Source organism: Sander vitreus, chromosome 7 (assembly GCF_031162955.1).
Source record: "Sander vitreus isolate 19-12246 chromosome 7, sanVit1, whole genome shotgun sequence".
Classification (NCBI taxonomy): Eukaryota; Metazoa; Chordata; class Actinopteri; order Perciformes; family Percidae; genus Sander; species Sander vitreus.
Window position 1 is genome coordinate 29810005 of NC_135861.1, and position 11116 is coordinate 29821120.

At 38.3% G+C, this 11116-nt stretch overlaps 1 protein-coding gene across 1 annotated transcript; it reads left to right on the top strand.

Moving 5' to 3' along the window:
* Positions 1 to 1046: 1046 nt before the first annotated feature.
* On the top strand, positions 1047 to 3347 carry LOC144521354 (CMRF35-like molecule 9). The gene is made up of 4 exons (XM_078255901.1): positions 1047 to 1149; positions 1796 to 2146; positions 2512 to 2577; positions 3033 to 3347. Exons 1-4 carry the CDS (start codon positions 1110 to 1112, stop codon positions 3131 to 3133), a joined length of 558 nt encoding a protein of 185 aa, XP_078112027.1. The 5' UTR covers positions 1047 to 1109; the 3' UTR covers positions 3134 to 3347.
* The last annotated feature ends 7769 nt before the right edge of the window (positions 3348 to 11116 follow it).

Here is an 11116-nt window from a genome sequence, read left to right on the forward strand (position 1 = left end):
GCTTACCGACCTTGCCTTAAAGGGTATTTCAGTTTTTTACAACCTGGATTTTCCTATGTTTTTGTGTGTGTGTGACTCATGGAAACAACAATCTTTGTAATTGGTCTAGTATTAAGTGTAAACGCTGTAACCAGCAGCCACAGACCGGGCTGCAATGTAACCCTATGGGGCAAATGTGCATTGTCAATTATGTCCACTAAAAGTGCTGTTTTGTTGCTGCTGACAGGCTCAGATTAATATTCTAAGTGTCTGACAACATTATGGACAGGATCCCTTCAGAGATAGACCTTTAAAACATATTTGAGAACTTTATGTTTAACCACAAACAGCTCTGAAGTCACTAGCGCTAAACCCACCAGACTCCATTGGAAAGACATACTTTTAGTGTGTATAGAACCAACGTATTTTGACTTGTAAATCGGTAAACTCTGTCAACCAAAACTAGAGTTGTGATGGTTGGAAAAGGGGAAAGACGACCCCAAATGGCTTTTCATAGTTTTATTTTGTTTCTGTCGACTTTGAATGAAGTGTATTTTACAATGCTAAAATTACTGTTTATTTACATGGAGTCTTTAATGTTTAAAAAAAGGAACTTACTCTTTAACATTGAGGTCGACCTCCTTAGAAATCCTTTCCATAATGATGTCAGACACTTAGAATATCAATCTGAGCCTGTCAATGATAGAACAGCACTTTTGTGAAGGTAAATACAAGCTGGACAATTGCCCTATTAACTTACATGGTAGCTTGTTTCGCCGCTGCCGACTGCAGTGATCTTGTTTAATAATGGACCAATGTTGAAGATTGTTGTTCACTTAGACACAAAAACATAGGAAAATAGGTTCCAGGTTGAAAAAAATGGTAGTTACCCTTTAAAGTGCTTCTTGAGTTCTGTTTTTCTGAGATTTTTTTCAATTGGTTTATTAAAAAAATTTAAAAAATGAGTTATAAGGATGGTGATTTTTTTGCAGTGTAGACAAAAACATGACATTGATGCAACTTGGTCAGTGTGATGTCTTTGGAGGAATCACTCTGTAGAGAAGTGAACAGTTCCTGGTTTACCAGTGAAGAAGAAAGAGAGGCAGCGTTAAACCATCAGATCCTCCAACATGAACGTCTGTCAGTCTCTGATCTGCTTCTTCTTCCTCAGTGAGTAAACTCAGCTTCTAGTTCTATCATTCTGTGTCTTTTTACTCTGAAATTGTTCTTTATTTTATTAATTTACAGTCGGTCAGTCCAACTTTGCAGCAGAAGGGTAACAGTTTCTCACAAGTGGACTCTGTTTCGTCACATCATGTGACTTCTGTTATTAAACAGGATGTTCAGAGTTTCATATGAGTTCTCTTTAAAATGTAGTTCTTTAAAATTAGTTATCTCCTCAATACATTTAAATACATGTTTTCATAGCCTGACAACAATCTGCAAACAACTATTGTTCCTCTGTACTGGTTCCATAGTTCAGAGTGGGGGGGGGGGTTCCACTCTGAATGACTAAAGGGAGTCAGTCAGTTTATCAGGCTGATCCCGGTGGGACGTCGCTCTTTGCACTAAAATGGAAGTGTAAACTGTATAGTTTTATTTTTTATTTTTTCTACAACTTGCCCAACATTTGCACAAATCTTTTTGAAATATTAACATTAATTATAGTTCATCCAACTGAAATAAATTATGGAATAAGACATTTCCTAATCTGAATCTTTGTTGACAGAATCTAAATTTCATCAAATTGCTGTGTGAAATGAGCAGCTCTCAAAAAAGAAAGATAGTAACTATTAATTGTTCATCTTTGTTACAGCAATGCAGAAAGGACACATTGGTCTCATCAATGCAGAAATCATCAAGAGTACAGGAACTGAAGGAGGAAACATCACAGTTAGATGCTCATTCACTTTCTCTGGATGGAGGAGAATCTTCTGTAAGGATGAATGCAAAGATGGAGACATTCTCATTGAGACAGAAGATTACACAGCTCAGAGAGGAAGATACAGCATCAGATATGAAGAGGGAAATTATGCAAGACCCGAGATAGTTCCGTATGTGAGTATCACAAACCTGACTCAGTCTGACTCAGGAAGGTACAGATGTGGTTTGGTCAGATCTTTATTCCCATCATCATACCAGGAGATTGAGATCCGAGTTACAGATGGTGAGTTTCTACTGAGAGTCATGTTATTAACTGTTCACTGACAGCTGCTGATGTTTCAAATAACTCAACATGTTTAGTCTAACAGTTGTATTTAGAGCTGCATATTTTCATCATTGTGAACTCTGATAAATGCTCCTTTAACAGTTGATGTGTAAAATATGTGATGAACTCAGACGGTCCCACACTGCAGCTGATTGGAATCTTGTTGCACCAAACCCATTGATGACCTTCTGCATTTAGCTGTGTGATTAAAACACATGGATGTTAGCACAGAGTTCTCTGCAGGGAGCATCTGATCATCACCACTTCTTTGGATCTCTACAATCACTATCTGACTGTTTCATTGTGTTTTTAATGTTTCACAGCTCCAACCTCTCCTCTCAGACCTTCTTCACCATCAGTCCCATCAGACTCCACACTGATGACATGGAGTGAGTGTTAAGGGGGGCTGGGGAGTAGGGGTTAACAGTAGCCAGTTTTAAATTAGAAATGAGTCAAGTTATTGGTTGCATTTGAAGCAGGAAGTATTACATCCAATCACAGTAATGATGTTAATGCATGAATCAGACAATACACAGGCAATTTAGCAATGTCCCTGCGGTTGGGGTCTTGACCAGTCTTGAAATAAAATCCAGAGTGCCCTTAACCGAGAGATACAAAACCAAGTAAGAATGCTGTCGATTCCAAAACGAGACCGAGACCTTTAAAAAGGGTCTCTAGTGTTTATATAGAGTTTATATTGTTAATGCATCAGTGTTGTTGCCATGGTGATGTTTACCAGACAGCGTTAATAATACGTGTTGCAGCCGCCTTGGTGTCCATGCAGCTCTTTTGATTTACTGTTGGTCTCTCTCTCTCTCTCTCTCTCTCTCTCTCTCTCCTCCAGATCTCCCCCTGGTTTTGGGTGTGTGTCCCTGTGGTGGTGGTGGAGAGAAGGAAAGGAAACACAACAGTTCAATTGCACAGTTTGCAAAACATGTTCTGTAAAACTACAATCCAAGATGTTAAATTCAAGTATGTGCAACAGTAAATAAATAAAGTAAGTACATGTTGTCTGAGAGGCTCAGAGTGGAAAACACTCATTGTTCCACCAAAATGCAGATAAATACACAGCTTCTGTTTCCCTCTCATGGACAAACCTTTTGCATTTTGGAAACTTCTGCTTTCACATCCCAAAAATACATTTCCAGGCAGGCTGTCACAGTATTTGAGATGTGTGGTTAAGTTGATGTTTCTGTATTTTGATTGTATTTTTGTGTTCAGATTGACCTCTGTGTGAACTGCCCTCCACTCTCCACCCGTGCAGACTCCACCTACCAGAGACTGGACCCAGCCTCCAGGGATCCGGACCACATCTACTCTACTCTCTCTTAGATACAACACCAATGATGATGTCAGCAAGAGTTTCTGCTGAATGCACAGCGAAGCCTGGCTGCTCCTCATGGCAATGAAGGATTTTATTAAGTGTTTGACCACACTTGGTCTTTCTCAAGGCAAGAAACAAGACCTGAGAATAGGGGTGGTTGAAAACGTTAGTTATAAAATCACTGGAGCTTCATTTCATTACATTTCATTTATTTTTTATTTCGAACAAAAATAAAATATATATATATATATATATATAAAATCAAATATAACAATACAAAAGTGCGTAGCAGCACACCAAAGGAAAATGAACAATATCTATAAAGTGTAATTATAATAATTAATAATATCAAAAATACTATTACAAGTAATATTTTCAAAAACGGTCCGAAAAGGAGCAGGATGAAGCCTTATTCAACTTTAACTCATTCCTTTATATATCATATATTTTTACAACAGGATAACCAATATACACAACAATACATCTCAAATTTTACATGTACCCAAACCCTTTTATTTATTTATTTATTTATTTACGTTTTAAGTAAATCAACAACCCATTTCCGTGATCCACCACCCCATAACAATCCGTGCCTCTTCACAATCATCTCTCTTCCTCTTCATATCCTTTTAATAAAGTGTTTTTTCTTTTTAAACGTTGTTATGTTTGTACAATGGCACCTGGTATAACCCATTCCATTGTTCTTATTTTGAGTTTTTTAAAGTTTATTTGTTCTCTCAGGTTAAATTTCCTGGAAGAAAATGATTTGTTGCTTTGAACATGATTTGTGCCGTCTTAAATTTAACCAGATCAATGAATTTCAGAATATGTGAATTCTACTTTACGGTTAGTTTTATGTTTTACAAATAACATAATCTTTGTTTTGCTTATACTTAGTGACAGTTTGTTTACATCAAACCACTGTTCAATTTCTGGTGTGATCATCTCCAAAAGCTGCTGTAAATTATCACCAGAACAGAAAATATTTGAATCATCCACAAATAGAATACACTTTAGTATATACCATCACCTGTGGTACCTCACATGTTATGTGCATGTACAGTATGTCAATTTATGTTCCCCAATTTCTACAAATTGTTGCCTGTTTCTTGAGTGGCTACTCAGCCATTCCAATCCAACCCCTCTGATACCATATTTCTCTATTATGTAATAAAATGTCATGATTTATGATGTCAAATGCTTTCTTTAGATCTATAAATATTCCCACTACATGTTTCTTTTTGTCTAAGCAATTTGTGAATTCCTCAACTAATTCCATTAGTGCCAAAGTTGTTGATCTATCTGTCCGGAATCCATATTGACTGTCAACTATAAGCTTGTGTGTTTCGATAAAATTGTCAAGTCTTTCTGTAAAAATCTTTTCAAGGATTTTGCAGAACTGGGGGAGTATAAAAACAGGCCTGTAATTTGTGAAACGGTGTCTATCCCCAGTTTTATATACTGGTATTACTTTTGCTACTTTCATTTTGTTTGGAAATTTACCAGATTGAAAAGACAAGTTACAGATATGAATTAGTGGTTCAGCAATTTCTTATATTATTCCAATCCATGGAACATTTGCTTTTACACTTTTGTTTACAGTGTTTATTATCTAATTTCTTTCCACTGCTCTAAGGAAAAAAGAGGTCAGATTACTATTCCACAGATCAGCATTTACCCCTTCTGTTATTCCTGGATTTTTTTTATTTTTTCTGCTAGATCTGGTCCCACGTTTTCAAAAAAAATTGTTAAAACCACTAACCACATCTTCCATGTTTTCTATTTTCTTGTCATTTTCAATATAACATTCTGGTTTTCCCATATTTAGTTCCATTTCTAATGATACTTTTTAGAATATTCCATAAACCTTTCATGTTATTTTTTATTATCATCTAATATTTTATTATAGTATTCTTTCTTACATATTTATTAGTTAATTTATTTCTATACTTTTTACATTTATTTTCTGCTTCTGGGGTACGATACTTGATACGTTTTCTATAAAGTGTATTTTTCTTTTTGCAGGCATTTAATAAACCCTTAGTGATCCATGGACTTTGTTTTACTTTGTCATTGTATTGTTTTACAGGACAATTTTTTGTCATACAGTGATGTAAAGAAATTTAGAAATCCATTGTATGCTTTATCAATATGTAAGTTTCCTTGTATAATATTTTCCAGTTTTGTTTAGTGTCTTGTCTTCACTATCTGGATGTATTACTGTGCAAGTTAATGTTCCAACACTAGGGCATAATTTGACTTGAAATATCAATTCATTCTCAACTTTATTATAAAAAAAGCCTTCATACTGTAATGTAAAATTAAATAAATTAACAATATGAAATAATAGATGTATGAATGAATGATTTGAGAGTTGCTCAATGACTTCATCTGGTGGTGATACAGCGGGACTGAATTACATAGAGTTAAAGCTGTAGTGGCTAACTATTTTATAATAATGAATGTCCGTTACATCCAAGCCATTGCCAAATGAGTTTATACAAAGCTAATTAAGACTATCAGCTCCACAAAACTCTCTCTGTATTTCTCAGTGTGACTATGTTTAATAAATAAAAAACTTTTGCGTGCAGAAAATCAAGCAAAGATAATCACTTCTTCTGAAGAGTCAATCATGTTTTGTAAATCCTCCGTGTCCTCCTTGGCTACTAGCAACTGTGTGGAGGAGGGGTGGGGGTGGTGCGCGATCATGGAAGGCGAGTAAGCCCTGACTGCAGTACGCAGATCGAGGAGTGGCTCAATGTGGGTGGAACTAAACGTTTGACTACGCCCACTTGCCCAATAGCAATTGGCAGAGCCATTTCTGTATCACTTGGCAATTGGTAAAGGAAGAATGTATGTCTGAGGGATCAACACAGGACTTTTGAGCTTTCACCCCGGAGACCGGAGATCTTTTCCCGCGTGTGAAGTTTGCTTTCCCCGTTGTTGTTTTCCTTAACCCAACCGTCCGTTGTTGTCTGGCGTCCCCCAGAGACATGGGCTCGTTTCCCGCGAGTCACGTTTGCTTTCCCCGTTAGGCCTATCCTTTTCCTTAACCCAGCTGCGGAGTGGAACCAAAACATCTACCAGGAAATTTCGTAGATCACCGGCCGGCAGGTAGCATCCGAATGCGGGCAGGTAGCGTCCGTCCGCGGGCAGGCAGTGTCCGTCTGCCGGCAGGCAGCGTCCGTAAGCGTGCAGGCAGCGTCCGTTTGCGGGCAGGCAGCCGGCAGGAAAAGTCCGTCCGCAGGCAGCTCCGTTCGTGGGCAGGCAGCGTCCGTTCGCCGGCAGGTTAATCCGTCCGCGGGCAGGCAGCGTCCGTTCGCGGGCAGACCGGCCCTCGCAGCCTCGAAACACTACCGGCCCACCCTGAAAAAGTCCAGACTCTACCGATTGCCACTCCTCCTCTGCCTTAACAACCGTCAGTTGTTGTCTGGTGTCCCCCAGAGACCAGGGCTCGTTTCCCGCTAGTCAGATTTGCTTCCCCCGTTCTTCTTTTCCTTAACCCAACCGTCCGTTGTTGTCTGGCGTCCCCCAGAAACCGGGGCTTGTTTCCCACAAGTCACGTTTGCTTTCCCTGTTCTTCTTTTCCTAAACCCAACCCCCATTGTTCTTTTCCTTTTTACAATTCAAATATCATTATTTATTATAATCTCTATATCTATATATAAAATATATTATATTATAAAGGTTTTGCATTGACGTTTGGGAATGTGCTGCCTGATGTCCGCCACCAGACGGCGCGCCCACGGTGTCAAACGTTTAGCTCCGCCCACATTTAGCCCAACCCCGATCTGCGTACTGCAGTCAGGTGCAATTGTGGAATTGTGTTTACTTAGAATTCCTCATGGGGGAGACAAAAACTACGCTCTATAGCTTTAAAAGCCCTGAACAGCCACACAGCAGGGTGTTTTGAGTTAAGCTGTCTGATCAGACCTCTTCCCAGGGCCACGTTCAGCCCCGACAAAACGTAGCAACTTGTTTTTTTTTTAAACTGAAAAGGGGATGCGTTGAACACCCTGTTGTGTGCTCAAGCGCTCTGTCTTATTATTACCACATGTTTACAGACACGTCTCTGCTGATTGGGTATCACCACTAAACTAGAGACACACCCAACAAACGAGAGAAAACATATCTCAAAGCAGTTGCACACCGTTCTGAGGAAACATGTCGTTCAACCGCCGTTTTGAGATTAAACGTACCCCAGGACTGTGTGGGTGTGTTTAGACTGATTGATTGACGTCTTCCTGAGTCTCCTGTTAGCTCTGTTGGACCTGTTAGGGCGGGACAAATGACAGCTTTACCACTCTTATTGGTAGAAAAGATTTATGACCTAATGAACTCCCATCAGAGCTCCGGCCCACCTTCAACCTGATCAAAGATGAATCAGCCAGAAGAACTGAAATCACCTGCCTTCAGATATCTTGTTTTGTCCCAGCAACAGTCCGAAACCCCCAAATATTCAGTTTAATCTCATTTATGACAAACACAACCCTAAAATCCTCACATTTTTGAAGCTGGAACCAAACATTTGGTATTTTTACTTTTACCAAAACCATCAGTGTAATAGTTGCAGATTCATTTTCTGTAGACTAATTGATTAACCAATTTACTGTTGTAGCTCTAGTAACTGTTTCCTTCTGCTGCAAAGTTGAACTGAGTGACTGTAGATAAAGACAGAAGATGAAGAAACATAAAAAGAGACAGAATGATAGAACCACTGCGGAGGAGGGTCTTGCTAGTCCACACAGCATTCTGGGATGGGAGAATAACGTGCTCTGGTTTATTGGCATTTCTTTAAACCAATCACAATCCTCTTGGGCGGTGCTAAGCAGCGGACGGAGCCCCAGTGCTGCTGGAAAATAGCCTCTGGAAGGAACTTGTTTTGGTGGAACATGTACACGTTAAAAAGTTGTTTTAGTCGTGCAACAGAAAACTCAGATTGGACAGATAGTCTAGCTAGCTGTCTGGATTTACCCTGCAGAGATCTGAGGAGCAGTTAACCATAGTCCTCATAAATCCACCAGAGTTCAGAACGCCAACACAAAGAAAGAGGAAGGTAATGGAAATCCAGTCGAAAAAAGGACATACTGCAGAATTTCCGGCAGCAACGGGGCAATCCCGGAAGTGGAAGGTTATGGATATAGACTAAAGACTAAAGAGAGGATCTGATGTTTTAATGCTGCCTCTCTTTCTTCTTCACTGGTAAACCAGGAACTGTTCACTTCTCTAAATGATGGAGTCCCTCCTCTAAACACATCACACCCCCTCTACTCTCCTCCCTTCTTTAGTAAGAACCAGAGCTTTGAGAACAACCAAGAGTGGTTGAAAACGTTAGTAATAAAATCACTGGAGCTTAGTGTCTTGTCCTCACTATGTGATTTAGACCAATAGTTATTACTCTTCAGGTTAATGCTGCAACACTAGAGCATAACATGACTTAAAAAATCATTTAATTCTCCACTTTGAAAAGCCTTCACACTGTAATACACTAGTGAAAATAAGTGAATTAATGAGATGAAACTAATATAATATATGAATGAAAGAGTTGAGAGCTGTTCTTCTAGTCCAACCACCTGTGTGTTTTTGGTCAATGGCTCCACCAGGTGGTGATGCAGCAGTACTCACAGATATCAGCACTCAATTATATCCTGATACATTATTAACCTCAAGTCAGACTGAAATTGAAACATGTTTTTTCTTGGAAATCAGTACGCATGTCTTCGGTGTTGAACTTATTTGGTCGGAAAAAGAAAAAGTTTATTTAAAGCTGCAACTTAATAATTAGTTTTATTATTGATTTTGAATTTGATATTTATTTTCACAATTAATTGCTTAAATGTTTTGTCTATAAAATGTCAGAAATTAGTAATAGATGTCTGTTATATTTTCCCACAGCCCAACATGATGCCTTCAGATGTCTTGTTTTGTCTAACCAACAGTCCAAAACCCCAACATATTCAGTTTAATCTCAGTTATGACAAACAAAACCATAACATCCTCCCATTAGAGAAGGTGGAACCAGCAAACAGTTTGCATTTATACTTAAAAAATGAGCAAAACCATCAGAGCATTATGCAAATAGTTAATTGAGATGAATATACAAATTTCAGTTCATGTAAAGGTCAAATGAAGAGCAATAAAAAACCATATAGGGAACCATATAACAACATAAAGAGAGTAAATGACAATAATCAGACACCAGGATGTAAACAAAAATAAATAAAAGCAGAAGCTAAGGAATCTAAATAAGATGAAGAATTCAGACAGTCGCAAGAAGACTGCAGATAAAAACTAAAGAGGAAATAAGAGATAACAGAGCAGACAATGTATTGTTGTTAAGATGACTCTATAAACAGACTGAAGACTAAATACAGTTCCAAAATCTACTGCTATCATCTCACAACTTTATTAGAATTGTCAATGCTTCTTATTGAGTTGTATTTTATTGGTTAGTGTTTTCAGATGAAATGTGGGAAGAAATGACTGAACCATTTCTACAGACAGGAAGAACTTTTAATAGTTCATCCTCTTGTTATGCTTTAAAGTATGAATATGTTACATGAATTATATTTTTCTTGAGTACAAAATTAAGTTTGAAAGAAAAAGACACATCAACACATCATCCTGTGCTGCATTAAAAAAATAAGTGACATTTCCCTTTATTCTACTGCATCAGTCTGCCTTATTCTGTTCAGAAAATACAAAAACTCATTTAAGATCAACTATTATGCTTTTTCGTATTTCCTGTCATATCTATAATGTCATAATGTTGGATTTTAAAGAATGATGTAAACGTATTTCAGAGAAACCCCTGTGAGCTAAAACATTCAGATTTCCAAATGTTCTGAACGCCCCAGTTTCAACAGTTTTTTCTACTCTCAGTTGAAGGGTAACTACCGTTTTGTTAACCTGTAGAAGAATCTCTGAATTTGGTCCAGTATTGAGGGAGATCGCAACCACGAACCGAGCTACAATGTAACCTAATGGGGCAATTGTGCATCCTTGATTTTAGTCCAGTATTTAAATGATTTTGACAGTGTGGATGAGGTTGTTATAGTTCATCCATAGCCTTTTACTCTGGCTCAAATGAATATGGGCGGCCATCCAATTATAACAACCTCAAAATCATTTAAATATTGACCATTTAAGTGTTACGCAACTCTAAGCCGGCCTTCTATAATTGGTCTTCTGCACCAGGTAGGCAGGACTGCAGTGTGTTTCTTTAAATAAAAAAAAGACAAAATGGCAAAACTTATTGAAAAAGATGGAGATTTTTTTAGTGTAGACAGAAATATCTAACTATAAATCGAGGAATCTGTGTGCGTTTTAGCAGTGTAGACAGAAATATGACATTAATGCCTCTTTAAGTTCAACCCGGTCTCACAGCAGTTCGTGAAATGGTCACGTTATTTTGATCTATTGATTAGTGTACAGGGAAACGATTTTCTACTTTATTTCGTGGTGGTCACCACGAAACTGGAACGTTACCATTTCACAAACTGCCATGCGACTGGGCTGCAGCTGGGCTGGGACACGATCCGCGGCCTCTGGGGGACGCAACAACGAGGAAATTAAAGGTCCCATGGCATGAAAATTTCACTTTA